This window comes from Heterocephalus glaber, unplaced genomic scaffold (assembly GCF_053883595.1).
Source record: "Heterocephalus glaber isolate CG9 unplaced genomic scaffold, H.glaber_assembly_v1.0 deba00000943, whole genome shotgun sequence".
Taxonomy (NCBI): Eukaryota; Metazoa; Chordata; class Mammalia; order Rodentia; family Bathyergidae; genus Heterocephalus; species Heterocephalus glaber.
The window spans coordinates 7,783,608-7,801,579 of NW_028258175.1; the positions used below are offsets into that span (position 1 = coordinate 7,783,608).

Below are 17,972 nucleotides of genomic sequence, written 5' to 3' on the forward strand. Positions count from 1 at the left end.
AGGATAGATATTCAGGAGTTAGAACTTGCAAAGTTTGGCTTAATCTGATAAAAGTTCAGTGCTCTGCTCTGTACTGCACCATCTGTGCTGTCTTGGTCAGTTGTGATTCACCGTGGTAGGGAAAGGATGGCTGAGATGTCATGTGCCAAGGCTATGCTCATGATGTCCTTTCTGCCTACAGCACACTGGCCAGAAGTAGACACATTTCTAACTGAAGGACACTCAGAAACTTAGGAAGCAGATGGAATGTTGGAAGGTTGGGTGAGCATCCCTGTTTCTGTCACACAGTGGGGGCTTGTGTAAGTACTTCATTTCTGAGCTTATTTCCTCATCTGTAAAATAGGAATAGCAGTAGTACCAACTGCAAATAAAATGCTGTTGTGACTAGAAAATGCCTAGCATTATGTCTGGTGCAATACAAGAGGCAACCTTCAAGTTTGGCCCTGAAATTTTCTTTTTTTTTTTCTCGGTACCAGGGATTGAACTCAGAACTGAGCTGAATCCCCAGCCCCCTTGGTCCTGAAATTTTCAATCGATGGTTGTATCTCATTGGAGGGTCATAACCACCAATTAAAAACAAAATGAGAAGGAGCTTCGTAGGGGAGAAAATAATGAAGTATTTTCCTTTCTGGTTGTTAAACAGTTTTTCATTTTTGGCTTGGAAGAAACAAATGCCGAAGTTTTTTAAGATTACGGAGTTGACTTCTCATGCAGTGAATGAGTAGTTAATGTCAGCAGACTGATTTGCAGTGAGAAAGATGACTGTGCCTTTTTCAGAGCAGTGGCAAATAATGACTTTTACATTTTGATGAGCCATTGCCAATACTGAGTTAAAACCTGGGTGAATAGGAATTAATCCTGGCTGCCTGGCAGAAGGGGATTTGTTATATAATTTACAGTACCCACAAGCCCTTTGGGGGAAGGTCTTTATTATCATGACAGTATTCATCTAGACCTGAAGATTAATCTTTGTTGTTCTCATCTAGTCACACCAGAATGAGTCTTATAACTGAAAGGATAGCATCTTGCTGTTGAATGTGCAATTGGCTTTTGCTTTGACACAAAGGTATGTTAATCAAGAATGGGTGTTAGGAATCCAGAACTATTTCAGTTAGTGATTTAATCGTTTTAGAGGTTGACCCCCCCCTTCTGAAAAATGAGTCATACTCAGGGTTTCAGATATTTTTGGACTAGCCTCAAAAGAGGTTTATTAATGCCTCTTGTCTTATAAGTTGCTGCTGCAGTTCATTTGTATCATTCCTGCCACTGCTGAAACAAACACAGGAGGAGTATCAGTGTGGTTTTCCATCATCTGACACAAGTGGACTTCATAATTCTATTGCTGGTGGACATCCACTGTTAAACAAGCCTGTACTATTTTTATGACTTACTGAAAAATCATGTGGTGGTGTGATGCCCTGTCCCCAGCTACCAGTGCTTAAACTTGTAATTTTCAGTGTATTGTGTTAAAACAAACTTCTAATTCTGGCTATTTTCCTTTTCGATTTTAGACCTAAAATTGGAAGTTCTATTTTTATAAAACAATCTCCTAGAAAAGTCACCAGTGTTGCTCTTCTCTCTCTCTAACTGGGCCTGGGGGCGGGGAGAGCCAGAGCTGGCTGTTTCACATGGATAAGCAGAATGTGTGGGCCTGCCAGCTAGTGGAGATGGAATCTGCTCTTTGCTTTCTTGGCAAGTATGTCTGGCTTTGGAAGCCCTGTTTAGGACTTTAGTTCTTGGCCATTTCTTGTGGTCATATGCAACAGAGTTCATTGTCTCCAGTGGTTTCAAAGAAATGGGAGGACCTTCACTGTCTGCATCTCTTACCATCTTTGACAAGGTATAGGTTTCATTCACCTGAATTAAAAGCCTCTCTGTCATCAAATGAGTTTTGTAAATAACACAGTAGTATAACATAGCTCAAAACTATAAAACTGGCTATGAGTCCATGTTTTAAATAGTTGAATCCTGGTTTAAAACAAGAATAAGCATCATTCAAAAAAGGTGCTGGCTTTTGTTCTTGCATCTCAAACCCCTTCAGTAGGATGCTTTTATTTACTGAGATAGGGAAGACACAGGTTAGACCAGCACCTGAAGATTTTTGTTGACACTTCTTAAGAGTGTGTGACTATGCCTTCCATAAACCCCTGGATTTATACCCTTTGTAAAAGAGAAGGCAGGAGTAATTTCCATTAATAATGTCAATTTTTTTCTAAGTGACTAAAGTATAGGTCAGAAAGAGAATCTCTCCCTGCTTCAGCTTCAAATTCTGGCTTTCTATGTCTTTGAAGAGAAAATTAGCTTGTGAAGTGAGGAGAGCCGGAGCTGTAACTGCTAGCTGAGAAGCTGTGTTAATATCACATTATCTGAGAAACTGATGAGGTCAGGAATAGTTGGAGCAATGAGACAATTCCCTCTTTCCTCGTTTCTGAAGGTAATGGAGTGGTGGAACTGGAGGAGTCTAGGAGAAACTGGACCTTGAGAACCAGCTTTTGAGAAGTGATATTGAGTTCTGCATCCTTAGGAGTCAGCTCCCTTTACTGCTGTTAGTTTTTAACATCATCTTTTAATTATAATTGGTATAAATAGCTACCATTGGCTACTGACTGTGCTAGGGAAATAGCTAGGCATGTCAGATTCATCATTTATTCAATCATGACTAACAGATACAAAGCGATAAACCCTAGTACCTTGTACAGAGGGAGTGCTCAGTGTCAGGTTATTGTTCATTCAGCAGATACTTAGGAAACACATGCTAACTGGATGACAGCTCTGCTAGTGGGGGGAACAGACAATAAGTCATCAAAAGAATTTCAAGGAGGTCTGGGCTGTGAAAAGATAGTGTCCTCAATTAAATTGAAATGACACTTGCATTGGTAGGACAGGAAATCCATCTCAGCATCCAACTCACCATCTGATATGAAGGAGCCATTTATTCTTCACAGTGATCTTTTGATTTTACCAATTTTCAAGTGATAAAACTGAGGTGTTAGGTAGTTACACATGTGCTGAAAGAGCTGAAAGGGTCAGGCTGTGCAGTGCACGTCATTCCTGTGCTCCTTAGGAGGTGTAGGACTGTACTGGAGCAGCAGAAGAAGCTGCAGTATTTGTGCCACCAGTTTTTGGGTGAATTGAATGTGGTTGCAATACAGGCAAAACACTGATGGCCATTCAGAAATTTGGGTGTATTTCCATGAATACCCTGTCACTGAATACAAAATTGGTCCGTAGGTTTTTAAATGTATTGATGACTTTTGGTTCTGCTGCTTTGTTTTGGAACTTTCGGATATTGGTTTTTCTTAAAATAGGACCAGTTAGGACAGAGTGTCAGTAGACAGCATTGCAGTGGCTCCTGGGTAGTGGCAGTTCTGGCAGTCATGTGGGCAGGAAGTGAGAAAGAACTGAGTAGGGATCATCAGATGCCTTACTCTGCAGAGTCCTTCCATTAGGAAGTATGCCTTCCATTAGGCATAAAGTTCTGTTTTGATTTAATCATCTGTCTCTACACGTTACTGTATCCTGGGGCCTCATGCCCCATAATAGTGATGGCGAACCTTTTAGAGCTTTCAATGAAACAAACAGCCCACTGTGGCACACGCGCCATATATTTTACCACCACTGCCCTATAAACATTTGTGAAAATAAGTAACTTTTTAAAGAAAAAAAAGCAAAGCAGAGCCTCGAGTTTCAACCTGCAGGGAATGTGTTTCCAATACAGGCCCACACACATGAGCATTTCCTGTCACTGTCTTTGAAACCTGAATACTTTCTAAGTTGACTCTTATACACTTTTAAAATCAGAAATTGTTTCAGTGACAGTAATTGAAACCAAGAGGGTAGTCAGGTTCTGAAGGTTTGGTCTTTCAGTTTCATAGAATATGGTTTAGATCAAATACCTATTTCAGCTAGATGATTGATAATGTTATTATTGCACAAAGAAAGATGTTTGAGAGCTCCTACTTTATAGCCCTTCATGTGGTATATGAGTTTTAGGAGGAGGTTCCTCCTTGAAAGCATGAAGATGACAGAAAATATGTCCAATTCAATAGAATAAAGCAGCCATGAGCAAGCACCTTGTGGCATATCTACTTGAAGGAGAGGTATGATTGTAAAAGTTATAATTGGAGAGGTTCTTGGAGCTCATTAGTCATACCATCTCATAATAGCATCCTGATGGTTTACCAAGGTGTAATGGAATTTGACAGCTTTCATGAAAGCTAGGGAATTGGTCTTGTTCAGCGAAAGGTTCCTATGACATATTGGGTTTACTGTGACCTAGTAAGTTGGTCCTAGAGCAATGAATCAGAAAGTGTATTAGATCTTTTGTTTCTCTGCTCTGTAAGAGTCTGAGTGACATAACTGTGTCTTGATAGGGACCTTTTTTTTTTTTTTGGTACCTGGGACCGAACTCGGGACCTTTCGCTTGAGAGGCAGGCAGCGGAACCACTGGGCTAAATCCCCGGCCCCAAAGCTAGACTTTTAGTAAGGGGATGATTATTCATTAGATCTTAAGATGGGTACCTTTCCTTTCCATTCTTTTCATTTCCTTTTTTTCTTTTCTTTTTCCTCATCTTCCCACCTCTTCTCCCCTCCCATTTCTTCCTCTCTTTCTTTTCTGGTGTGTGTAAAGAGGTGGTCTTTTGAAAAAATAAAGTGAGAAAAAATAAAGTAAGGAAATTTAGATAAATGGAATAATGTTCTTAATGATTAATCTCTTTTCCACCTCCTCCCAATCCCTTTATTTAACACATTCCTAAAATCTCTTTACCTGTCTTGTTTTCCTTTGGTAGTTTAATATTTTTCCTTAAATATGTCTACTGTGCTTTTGATAAAGACTTTTTTGAAGGAAATTGAATTATTTGGCAGATGTTACAAGATGTTGATAGAAATATGCACTCTGAAGGTGCTGCCCAAATAAATTGACTTTTTAAAATGTCAGATTAATTATGATTTTTTTGCACACTCTTTGATCCATTGGTTTTTCTTTTAGGAATTTATTCTCAGGAAATGATTTTAAGTGTGCTGAATTTTAGCTGTATGTTCTATTATCCCAGTATTGTTTGTAATAGTGAGCTATTGGAACAAGCTAAGTATCCAACAATAAGAGATTGAATTGGCAAATTATAGTATCCCCATTCAATGGAAGACTTACCTGGCTATTAAAAATGTTTTAATACAGAGAGTTTCAATCTCTTTGCCCTCCTCTGGAGTGCAGTACTAGATTTTTGACAGGTTGAAGAGCAGAGTATAAATAGTCTGTGGGTTACATGAATAGCTGGAGCATTAGTGGTAATACCAGTACTACTGTTTAATTGCTGCTCTTTTAAAAATGTTTGTGAGGGGAAGATTTTTATGAAAAATGTTGAATGGAAAAGGTTACACGATAGGATATAGAATATAATTTCCATTTTGTTTGTTTGTTGTGCATAATGTATATACGTATGTATATATTTATATGTGCCATCTGTATATGCTTATATAAAAGACTGAGAAGATGTATTCTAAAATACTTGGTGTGGTAGGATTATTCATTTGACCTCTTAAATTTATGCTGCTCTGTATTTTCTAAACTTCACAGAATGACTATTGAATTTGGCAGCAGAAAAGAAAGCCTTAGTCAGTTTTCTAACCAGGTTACTAATGTGATTGAAAGCAGAAATTATTTTATTGTATGGGTCTTTTCTGCCCCTCTTCCTCTTCCTGGCTGCTGTCCATTAGCAGTCAGCCTGCATCATGGGCCCCTAGGAAAAAGCTGATAAATGTGGTCTTAATGGACTTAGGTTTTTTTCCCTAGGAATTAGCAAACATTAAGAAATTGATTAGTTGCCATGTGGTGAAGTTGAAGCCTACTTAGAGCCATGTGGCTCTAGAAACCACATCTATACATTTGTGGTCATTCAGGTACCCTTTAGGACATTTGCAGGAAGTCATTTATCATCTTTGTATAAGGTTCCTTCCTCATTTTTTGATTCACTTCACAATTTCCTTTTTTGCACATAAACTTAGATGGAAAAATCTAATTTAACTATTTTTTCTCATCAGTTGCTGACTGCTAAACTACTCAGAAGGTGACTGAAAAGTGAGTAGTTGATGTGGTAATTGGGTGTTTGAGGACTAATCAGCTATATACAATCAGGTAAACCACTAGGATAGCAGACATCCATATATTACCTAGAAGCAGAGAATTAGTACCAATCAGTAGTTCACCTTCACTAAAGAAAACAAATGGCAAACATAAAGAGGAGCAGAAATGAGGAGCCTAGCAGACATGCCATTTTCATTATAGTACTACAGAGCACAAATCCAAGATGGCTGTCTAGTTTTAAACAGGGAAAGTCACTGGGAAAGCTAGAAAGAGATAATCAGATGTTCTAAGTGTTCCTAGAAATCCAATGTCGCTAAGTATTGCCCACTTTGTACATAGGTGGGTATTCAGACTTGCTCAGAACAGTAGTGGTAACAAAAAATGTTTCCAGCTGTGGGTCAGTGAAATAATATGGCTCAGTTTTGCTTATTTTGAGTCATGTGGGATACAGCTCATGTAAACATATAGCTCAATTCTGATGCCCAGAGACCAAAAATTCTTCATCATTTGGTGTTTGGAACCTTTACACTAGTATGTGTCTGTTGGCTTCGTTGTATTTGGCAAATAATATTTGCTGTAGCCAACCCACACTGGCTGGCTTCCTTCCTCAGGCCTCAACCAAATATATATTCTCAGTATAGTATACAGTCATGTGTCACTCATTGATAGGGATATGGTCTGACAAATGTGTCGTTAGATGATTTTGCTGTTGTACAAATGTTATAGAGTGTACTTATACACACAGATGGTATAGATCAGTGATGGCAGACCTTTTAGAGCTTTCAGTGATACAGCCCACTGCGGCATGCATGCCATAGGTTTGCCACCACTGGTATAGATCATCACTTGATGTAGCCCCTCCATGCAGTCAAGGCACATGGTAAACACAAGACATAGGAGGCTGCTGCCAGCATCACACAGCTTAGTGTTTTATAGTAAATTTACTTTATAAATAGGAATGTACTCTAAAATAACAATTTTAAAGTATGGTATAATGTATAAATCAGTAACAGCTGCTTATTATCATTATCGGGTATCATGAACTTTAATTATATGTGCTATATTTTTAAACGACTGGCAGCACAATAAGTTTGCTTACATCAGCTTCACTTCAAAAATGTGAGCAATGTGTTATACCATAACAGCATGATGGGGTTCTGATGTCACTGGGAAATAGGAATTTTTCAGCTTCATTATAATCTTAGGGGACTGTTATTGTATATGCAGTCAATCATTGATCAGGGCATGATTATATATTTTGGTACTGAGGATCAAACTCGGGACCTTGCACTTGCGAGGCAGGCGCCGGAACCACTGAGCTAAATCCCTGGCCCTGGGCATGATTATATTTGAAGTATGTAAGATAAAGAATAATGAGAACACTTTGACGAGAAATTACTTTGCACTGAACTAGCCAGCCCTAAGATTATTTTAATAATATAAAATAAAACCATTTCATTTTCTTTTGTAAAGTTTTCTTTTTCCTCCATCTCTTTCCCTCTGCACTTTTGAAGTTGGCTGGTATAGAAAGTCATGTGTTCCTACCCACCCATAACTGCAACCATGGCCTTAGCTTGCCATTGTAGGACATTTTCGGGCAAAGTCTTAACAGCATGAAAATAGGGGCAGATGGGTCTTATTTGCCTTCGAGAGGGAGCAGTTTTTCATCTTAGTAGCTCTGGGTAAGACCTAATCTCCGAAGGTGCCAAGTGACACCAGCAATACACATTTGTAGTATTCCCTTTCTAGGAAGTAGTTTACAAATAAACACCACCCATTTTCTATCTTTTTCTCCTGTCATTCAGAATCTGCTGTTGCCAGGTGAGATCAAAGTGCTCTTATGGAGTTCTCCAAAAATCCCTAGAGGATGGCTTCTACCAGTGCAGCTGTTTCAATCTGGTGACTAGAAAATCTGAGAAGTTTATATACTCATGTTCTCTGGCCTTTGGGTGTCAAACATGCAGTAAGAAATAAAAACACGTACCTACTAGCTCTTCAGACTGTTTAGTGGAAAGTTGAAAAGATGAGTTTCTTTTTGCTAATATGTGAAAACAGCAGCAGTGTCAGTGGCTTCTTGCTACTGAAGAGGTTCTAGATTGGAGGAATGGATTGGATTAGTCCTTTCTGTCATAGGGAGTCTGAAGAGTCTTGCTGACACTGTTTACTGGTGTTAGCATTTGCTTTCTGCTTTTTTAGCTCCTCATTTCCTTGGGTGTCAGGCTCCCCATCGGTAGCCAGCACAGCATTCCTCAGAGCAGGCTTCCTGGACCCAACCAGCTGCACCAGAGAGCCAGCTTGCTCTGGTCTGTCTGCCATATGTCAGGACCTATTGCAGTTCCTGAAGAGATCAAACTAAGATGTTAAGGAAAAGGAAGGCTGCAAAATCAATGTTATCTCATAACCCTTGTTCAGATTAGAGTAACCCTGCTTTATCCTTTCAGCTTGGCTCTGATAGGTATGGGCAAGAAAAGCATAAGAACTATTCACTAAAGAGGCAAAGTTTCAGTCCTCACAAAGGTTGCAAATTTAGAACTTCACCCTCTGAATACCCGTAGTCCTAGAATATTAGACTTGAAAAGACTAATCCAGACTCTTTGCTGTAATGTTGGGGTCACAGAAACTCAGAGACTTGTACAAGGCCAAACATGGCTTAGGCAGATAGTTGCCAGATGAGAACCAAAGGCTTCAGGAGTTTACTCTGGGCATAGTGGCTTAGTGCGTCTGGAATATACCTAGGAGTCCATAAGTAACCTAGGTGTCTCAGTTTTCTTCTTGGGCACCATCATCTCCTTAGGAGGAGAGGTGTACCATGGCATACACTGTAGCCGACAACAGTAATGAAGCCAGAGATGGAGAATGGAGTGTTTAGAGTCCGACTCCCTGGACTTTTGAATTCCTTTTCCTTTATAGACTAGCTATGTGATCACAGTCTACTCCCTTAAACTCTACTCACTTCCTGCCTCTGTAAAATGAAGATTACATTATTTTCCTTGTCAATTCAGGTCAATCTATTCAATAAATGTATGTAATGATTTAAAAATATTTCTATTATTATATGTTAATAACAGACCAATCAGATTGGCCTTCTCCATTCCATTGTAGGCCTATGGTCATTTGAGAATTAAAATAAGACCTAGTTTCTCTGTGAAACTTTTCCATGGGAAGCCTGACAGATTGATTTCATTTCCCAGTTCCACTGCTTAAAGTTAAGAAATCTCAATTTCTTAATCTAGGAAAGCTGTAACAGTTTATCTCTCAGGCTTGTTGTGAGGTTTGAAGATGATGAGGCCTATAAAGTATGTAGTCCCAGGATCCACGGATAGTGGTTTCTCTTCCTTGATCCTTCTTTACCGTAGTAGGAGTTCACACTTGGCTCTCCTTTTCCTGTTTCCATTCACATTGAATTTTAGCTTGGGTTAGCCCTCAGGGTAGTTTGTTTGGTAAGAGGCAGTTTGATCTCAGCAATTGAGAATAAGCCCCTAAACAGAGACTTGCCTGGTTGTCAGATCATGGACCTGCCTAAGAGATAGGAGAAGCATTTTCATCCTTCCTTGGACCTGGAGCGTCCCCAGGGACTGCAGCCTCTGGCCTTGCCCTTTGGCCCAGCAGTGCCTGCTCCAGGCTTGGGGCCAGGCAGGCAGCCAAGCCTATCCTCAGGAACCTAGCCTGGGCTGGCACAGAGGCGGAGGGAGTCTGGAGGCTGATGTGCAGAGAAGGGAGGGAAAGAGGCAGAGGCAACTAGAGCTGAGATTGAGGGAGGAGAGCTGTAGGCTGATCTTGGCCCAACATAGGCTGAGCGGTGCTGAGCAGACTTGCTGTCTTTGTTCTTTCAGGTAAACACTCAAAACCATCACTGCTTAGACGAGGTTTCCCTGGTTTGTATGTGGGCTTTTTTCCGCTTTACTCTTTTTCTTTTCTTTCCTTTCCTTTCTCCCCTTGAGAGCCTTGTCCTTGGCTCTATATAACCCATTTGTGTCCCTAACCTGAGGCAGGAGAGCAGAGTCACTTAACTGCACAAACATATCTGAATTGCCATGGCAGGTTTGGACTGGCTCCTGAAAAGAGGGCTCTTCCCTGGATAAGGGAAGCTTGCTTCTGTCGCCAACTTTGGGATAATAGTGGTAACAACCACTGTCATCAAGGCTAACACTTCAGAGCTTGCTGTGAACCAAGTATTGAGCAGAGCATTCTACATGATTATCTTATTTCTGTCCCCAACTGTCCTTTAAGGTATAGCAGCATGAGCTGCTGATATTTATACAGTTAGTTGGGGCAGTCCCCATGATTAAAATCCAGGTTTATCTGAGCTCATCCTCCTAATTTCGGTACTCCTGTTTTTTCCTCCCTAGGTAGGCTCCTTGATCTCAGTGTGCCTCCATTTATTCTCCCGTAATTGATGGTAGTTACTTCACAGAATTATGTTTATATATAGCTGCTATAATATACTAACAATGTAAAGTGCTACTCATTGATACTAATGCTGTTATTTCTGAAAACTGAGCTCTGGATTATCTGATTTTGCTGCCATCTCTTGAGAGATTGCAGTGATGGAAAGAAGGACCGTCCAGGAAGACAGTTTCATTAAAGAGCGTAACCGAGCAAAAAGCTAGGAATTGTGTGTTTTGCAGACCTACAGAGCTGGACTAGTGGAAAGGGAAAGGTGTTAGGAACAGGCTGAAAGCTCACCTCAGGTTAGGGACAGCGTGTGGCCAGAAATTTAAAGTATTCATCAGGCAGAGCAGATATTCAGCTTGATTTGATTCAGGGTCAGTTACGAGGAAATCCTGTCCTTTGGAGAGTCTGCTCCTACAGGTGTTGCGAGGCAGTGGTGCTGTTGAATAGGGTCAGTGCTGTGGTATGAGATGGTTTCTGTGCCAGACCCACTGTAATGACTCAAGGCAGTGGGTAGGAGTGCTGACTGGGCCTGGGGAAACAGGCCAGAAACCCACTGTTCAGATGGGAGAAGCTGAGGCTCCCAGCAGGCTAACCAAACTGTCTGTTACTCTGCTACTAATAATAGGTATCATGTTTTCTGTGAGGGGGACAATGTGTGCCACCATACCCTTTACCTGCATTTCCTGACTGAATCCCTACAACAGCTCTAGAGGCAGGTACCATTTTGAAAATGCAGATTTAGAGGTTTTTTAGGGTCAGTCACTTAAGCCAATTGCAGAGCTGAGCTTCAGTTTCCGGGCTAGAGTTGTTGCCATGTTGGTGGACTAAAACATCACAGAAAGTATAGGGCAGCTAAACTAATTGTAGAGCCCAAGGACATCCTTCCTAATGGGATCCTGGTAGTAGGGCTGACTGGCCTGGTATACCCCGGAGGAGGACAGTGGGTAGAGCATCCTTGGGCACTGTGTGTGGACCATGTGTTCTCTTTCCCATGCTGATAGGGTTTGCTGTTCTGGGGTTGCTGACCTCAGAGCCTACCTCTGTCTGCATTCCCAAGGTGCTATGCTGGAGGTGGGCTCCACGGTCAGTTCGATGGTAGAGGTCATGTTTCTTGAGCCAGACATAACCAGACTCTGTTTGTTATGTGAACTTGGGTAATTTACTCTATATTGAGCCTCAGTTTCCATGCCTTTAAATGGGATTGTGGTGATGATGTGTGAGTTAATGTCCCTAAAGTGCCTGGCACCAGATCAGGTACTCAATAATTGATAAGTCAGCTAATAGCCAACAGCTAGTGAGTTCAGGGAGACCTTCAACTTTAAATGACTCGAAGCTGCCAGCCTCTGGGACACAAGGCAAGGCACTGTTGGAGGCTTGGAGAGAGTGCTAGGAGCAAAAATATTTTCCCAGGGAAAGGGGTAGACACAAAACCCATTGGGCAGTAATCAGAGTAATAAGGGGCCCACCCTCATCATCAGACCTGAAAATATTTTCATCTGATTTGAGGCCACCCCTTTGCTTCAGCAGTTGGAATGAGGGCATTTCAGAGAAAGGAATCAAAATGGAAGAAGGACCGACCAGACCTTCTGGCACTTGCTGATTGATCATCCGTCAACATTGATTTTCTCCTCCTTTTCTCATCTGCTGGGCATGTTAAAAGCTGGTTCTGCTGTGTCAGGTCATCAAAAGATGCTCTTACATGAAGGGCTGGTGGGGTAAATGGGATTTCAGCCTCTTTGGGAGCCCCATCTGTTCCTACCTGCAAGCCTTGGTGCCAGGCTTCTGAGGAAACTGCTGTAACAAAGCATCTGTCTGGTGGGTGATGGGGTGAGTGGCCTGGGTCAGATGGAAGCCAGGAAATCCTGTTACCTCACTGGGTACCAGAGCCTCCCTCCGCAGCAGGAGCTGAGCAGCAAACCCTGGTGAGTCAGCATGCCTGGGAATTACAGTTGCTAGTCTGTGAGCATGTGGGGTTTGTGTAAGTTTGGGCCTTTTGTTTCTTTCAGCACTCCAGTCTTTAGGAACACAAATCTGGAAACCAGACCCTCCACATGGTACAGTCCTTCTTGTTTTGAGATAATTCTGCTCAAACAGTTGCTTCCCTTGTATGATGGTCTTCCAAGAATTAACCCCTTGCCTTTTGAAATTTGAATAGGTTGTGCTTATGACCTCCTAGTTATACTTCAAAGCATGAAAAGACTTTGAAACAACTTACTGAGCCTCTCATTTTTACACCAGAAGCTCTTTTAAGGATTTCAGTATGTTTTTTGAAGCCAAATTAAACTGCAGATCTTTTGAGGGCATGTGTAGACATGTCTTTTTGTCATTTATTCTCCTTGAGGGTGCAGAATGAGACACACCCTGATATGAGTCTCCAGTAACTACAAGAATGATTCTGGCATCATTTTAAACTTGGTGTACACTCAGAGCTTACCTTTGGAGAGTATTTATTTGTCTTGAAGATAACTCTTGGTTTATCTAGGCACTATTTGGAGGAAACTGAGTTTTTTTATGCAAAGCTTAAAGTCTCAAATTTTCATTAAAAAATCACGCTTTGTCCCACTGCCAGACTCTGAGAGCTTCAAGTTCGCATCATGAAAGGCTGTGAAAGGTCCCTAGAACTGCGGAGGGCCCGTATGGGACTGACATTGATTTTGTCTAGTGTCTGCTTTCCCTACAGTGCTTCTGGCTCCTGGTCCACATTTCTATTAAGAGTGTAATTTCAGTGTGTGTAATTATTCTAGCAGCTGGCATTTTGCAAGAACTACATTGTAAATGGATTTTCTGGTAAACTAGTTGAAAGTAAGTCCTGAATAGACAGTATAGTCTTAGAGAAGTTACCTTCTCTGTGGCTCAGAAATTTCTAGCAATTCACTCAAAAACTTCTTGGTAACAGTAATTCATAATCACCAGGATGAGCTTGTTGTATATTGGTGTGGATTGTATGGGGCAAACCAGCCCCACCACCACCTTTTTGTGGTACTGGGGTTTGAACCCAGGGCTTCATGCCACAGTGCTCTACCACTGAGCTATATACCCCCAGTCCTCTTTATGTTTTTGAGACAGGGTCTTGCTAAGTTGCCCAGGCTGGATCAAATTCTTGATCCTTCTACCTCAGCCTCCCAGTAGTCAGGGTTACAGGCTTGTGCCATCGCACCTGACACCCCTTTGGGAGATTGTGGCTGTATGGCCTATAGGACAGTCACATTTAGTGTGGACTTGGCTTGCCATGAGACCTGAAGGGAGAACAAAAAAAAATATGTTCCTTGGTTAGGAAACTGCTGGGAATACAGGCTTGGTGGATGGGCTCTACAGGTAGGTGGAGTAGGGCAGAGAAAGGCCATTACCGGATGGGTCAGGAAGGAGTCTGGAGGTGTGAGAGATGAATTTCACTTTGCTGTTTGGCTGGGTCCCTGCTGTAGTCGTGACACAACTGCAAATCCTTTTGGCCATTATGAGATTATATATTTGTCTTGGATAAGACCATTCCTTCTTTCTATTCATCTTTCTTTTGTTTTGTTTTCTGAGTCTCACTTTATAATTCAGGCTGGCCCCAAATTCATGGCAATCCTCCTGCCTCAGCCTCCTGAGTGTTGGGTTTACAGGCATGTGCACCACATCTGGCTCCTATTCATCTTTTTAAAAAAAGAAAATCTGAAGATGTATAGTGGATGTTGAGAAATGTGAAGAAAGTGTTCCAATGGGAAGGGGAACAAGGGAGGAAGGAAGGGACAAGGAAAAAAGTAAAAATAGAAGGAAAAAATAGAAACAAAGCTTTTGTACATAGGGAAGGGAAGAGGTTTGGGGGGGAATAGGGTAAAATAAAATTAAATGTAAAAAATTTTTTTAAAAAAACTCGAGTGTGTTGACATTAGGGACTAGAAGGTGAACCTTATATTTGTGCTTTTTAGCTTAACACAGGTCCATGTAACTTTCTTCTCTGATAGCAAGTTAGCAAGACAGCTTTCCTCTGATGGCTTCTGTCAGAACTGTACTCTTCCATGTATTCTGCCCGTGAATCAGCCTCTTTGTAAGCTGTGTTACCTTAAGAATGTTAGGAATTTCCCTTATTGGTTCTCCATATGTGCCCTAGCTGCCGCTTTTCCATGGGGAACTTCCAGAGCTGGCTTACGAGGGAGATGAAGGAAGGGCTCAGGGTGTCTGTCGCCCTTGGCTAACTGCCGGCTCGCTGACGTGGAGTGGTCGCCAGTGAGCGGTTCCTGGAGGGTAGCATTCATGTTCCACTCCCCTATCCAGGAGTGACCACTGTCTCGTTTCCTTCCAGGTTGGCTGGCTCCTCTGGCTGATGGCATGTTGAGGTACATGGGCCAGTGGCAGAGAGGGCTTCTGACCCAGAGGGGGCCACTCTAGAAGCCAGGCCACCACCACCATGGGCCAGTGCGTCACTAAGTGCAAGAATCCCTCGTCGACCCTGGGCAGCAAAAATGGAGACCGGGACCCTAGCAGCAAGTCACACAGTAGGCGAGGGGCAGGCCACCGTGAGGAACAGTTGCCACCCTGTGCCAAGCCAGGTGGAGATATTCTTGTCAATGGGACCAAGAAAGCAGAGGCTGCCACTGAGGCCTGCCAGCTGCCGACATCCTCGGGAGACGCTGGGAGGGAGGCCAAGTCCAACGCTGAGGAGTCCTCCTTGCAGAGGCTGGAGGACCTGTTCAGGCGCTATAAGGACGAGCGGGAGGATGCAATTTTGGAGGAAGGCATGGAGCGCTTTTGCAATGACCTATGTGTTGACCCCACGGAATTTCGAGTGCTGCTCTTGGCTTGGAAGTTCCAGGCTGCTACCATGTGCAAATTCACCAGGTTAGTCACAAATACTTTATGTCAGCCGGTGAACAGAGGAGGAGAGAGAGCACCACTGGCAGTGATGCCAGTTAGGCTAGAACTGACTTGGCTTTACAAGATACGCTTCTTCCCCCCCAGTTTCTCTAAAGCTTAAATGTTCTGAGCCAAGCTGTGGTTCTGATCCAGAGGGAACCCCCCACACACACACACATACACAATACTTACCTGATGCTATAGCAGACCTATGGAATAAAAATCTTGGGGCCAGGCCCAGGCACTTTTGTTTTTGTAAAGCTTCCTGTTTCTGATATGTACTGCACATTTCTTTTCACAGAACAACGCCTTTGTCTAAATTTTAGGTCACATTTGAAGTAGCATTACCAGGCAGCTTGTAAGTATCTGGACGCCAACCATCTTTTCCTGAAGTTAAATGAGAAACAGTACAGAATGAGCCATATTGCCAAGCTCTGCTGCTCAGCCCCACTGCTATTTCAGAGCCTTTTTTTTTTCCTTGTGAATTCTCAATATTTATTATGTACCTTTCATGTGCAAAGGCACTCAACATGCCAATACAGTGGCCTCGGGGTACGCCTCTGTCATTCCATGAAGCCTCTTGTTCCTTCTAATTCTCACATCAGCCAGGCCTATGAAGCAGTAGCTCTACATACTGTCGTGGTCATGCGTCCCAGTTGAGGTTATTTGTGGGTGAGAGCACAGCGGGGTAATCCTAAGGTGTGGTTTGCAGAGGACAGGGTTATGAATAACCTACCTTAGGGGCCTCACTGAACAGTTTGTAGTTTATATGGCCCCCTGAGTAGGTTACCCTGCAGACCTCAGATGCCTTATACCTCTTGAGACCATATTGTAAGCGGAAAGAGTTGTACAGGTGTTAAAAATATATAATGTAATTTTTGCTTTTTAATGACAGAACTTTGATCTCTGGTGGTAGAGTTGCCAAAGTTCATCCAGAATCTTTGGCTCCAAGACTCCCTTGGCAATCACCAAAAATATACCAAAAAGAACCCATAGAGAATCAGAGTGGGAAGAGAAAGTGCAGTTTAATCACTATGCAGAGTAGAACACAACTGGCCAGAGCAGGAAACTCGAGTTTAGCTTTGTGAAAATGAGTGAACTGCCCACCAAGTGCCAGACATAGTTAGGTGTTAATACTGTATCTGTTAACGTATTTAGCCCTCACGGAACCCTACACAGTAAGGTGGTATTCTCATTGTGTGACAGACAAGGACATAGGACTATGTAGTAGAGGAGTTGGAATTTCAATCCAGGCCCGAGGGCCTCAAAACTGTGCTCTTAATCTCTGTAATCTGTTGCCTGTCATTAAATGATATAATTATTAATTGTGGCCCTTCCTTCCTGTTGGCAGAAAGGAATTCTTCGATGGCTGCAAAGCAATAAGTGCAGACAGCATTGACGGGATCTGTGCACGGTTCCCTAGCCTCTTGACTGAAGCCAAACAAGAGGATAAATTCAAGGATCTCTACCGGTTTACATTTCAGTTTGGCCTGGACTCTGAAGAAGGGCAGCGGTCACTGCATCGAGAAATAGCCATTGCCCTGTGGAAACTAGTCTTCACCCAGAACAATCCTCCCGTGTTGGACCAGTGGCTAAACTTCTTAACAGAGAACCCCTCGGGGATCAAGGGCATCTCCCGGGACACTTGGAACATGTTCCTTAACTTCACTCAGGTGATTGGCCCTGACCTCAGCAACTACAGTGAAGATGAGGCCTGGCCCAGTCTCTTTGATACCTTTGTGGAGTGGGAAATGGAACGAAGGAAAAGAGAAGGGGAAGGGAGAGGTGCACTCAGCTCAGGGCCCGAGGGCTTGTGTCCCGAGGAGCAAACTTAGTGGCTCTGTCCCAGGAGCAGCAGCAAGGACCTGCCCGCTGTCCTGCAGCCAAGCGAGGAGTTGGACCTTTGTGGAAATTACTGAAGATCCGGATATTTTCTACTTCACACCTTTCTCTGCCTTGTATCTGAAAGGGCTCTAAAATGCTGTATCATGTTTTAGGCACTTTCTTCATTTTTTGGTTATTTTGGTTATTTCTTTGGGGGGTATCCCTCAAAATATTGGAACCTGGCTACATGTTGTGCTTTTTTTTTTTTTTTTTTTTTTTTTTCAAGCCTTCAACTCGAATAAGCCTGCCATTTCTTGCACAAAATTAGATTTTGTTTTGGTTTGGTTTGATTTTTGTTTTTGGTGGGGGAGGACGTAGAGCCGGGTGGGGAGAATGGAACTGTTAGGTTGACTTAAGATTACAAAATGATACAGTGCCAGATCTCAGTTTTGCATAATTGTTTTTCAGGGCAGGTCTGTACTGTGTGTAGTGCTGTTTACATGAATGAATTTAGGTTGTAATAATTATTTTTAAAGATTTACACAGATCTGAGTAGCAGTGTTAACTGTTAACCACATTGCATTAATTCCCAGACGATTTGGAGCTCTTGGAGAGCCAAGGCCAGTCAAGAGCATTTATGGTCTGGTGACAACCCCCTTTTAAGCTAATTTATCCAAAACCCTTATTTCCCTCACTTCTTGCTCATTCCTTCTTTGATCTATTGCATTTCATGTTGGGTTTATCCATCAACATGCTGCACCTGTCAGTCAAGTGAGCAATTTTGTTTTTTAGAACACATTGTACTGAGAACCACTTAAGCATTGAATGCAGA

The 17,972-nt window shown here is 42.3% G+C and overlaps 2 protein-coding genes across 5 annotated transcripts in view; one reads left to right on the forward strand and one right to left on the reverse strand.

Moving 5' to 3' along the window:
• Positions 1–17,972, reverse strand: part of Rexo5 (RNA exonuclease 5) — a 67,257-nt gene that overhangs the window by 734 nt on the left and 48,551 nt on the right. Inside the window, exons 20-22 of one of the 4 annotated variants that reach the window (XR_015450389.1) lie at positions 15,823–16,010; positions 15,509–15,703; positions 8,070–8,176 (exon numbers count right to left, since the gene is read on the reverse strand). Coding sequence is in view for 2 of the 4 variants with exons in the window: in XM_087208883.1 (XP_087065009.1) it covers positions 15,944–16,010 (67 nt within the window). In the remaining 2 variants the exon portion in view is untranslated. Of the gene's footprint in view, positions 1–294; positions 8,177–15,299; positions 15,704–15,821; positions 16,011–17,972 lie in introns of those variants that run through there. The other 3 variants (XR_015450388.1, XM_087208885.1, XM_087208883.1) reach the window with 3 other exon arrangements.
• Dcun1d3 (defective in cullin neddylation 1 domain containing 3) lies at positions 14,871–17,421 on the forward strand. The gene is made up of 2 exons (XM_021237290.2): positions 14,871–15,301; positions 16,668–17,421. Exons 1-2 carry the CDS (start codon positions 14,871–14,873, stop codon positions 17,149–17,151), a joined length of 915 nt encoding a protein of 304 aa, XP_021092949.1. The 3' UTR covers positions 17,152–17,421.

What these genes read in the sequence shown, in the direction of transcription:
- Dcun1d3 (XM_021237290.2), top strand. Translation starts at nt 14,871, where the DNA reads ATGGGCCAGTGCGTCACTAAGTGCAAGAATCCCTCGTCGACCCTGGGC. An exon ending in ACCATGTGCAAATTCACCAG is followed by an intron (nt 15,302 to 16,667) that starts GTTAGTCACAAA and finishes TCCTGTTGGCAG; the next exon opens with AAAGGAATTCTTCGATGGCT.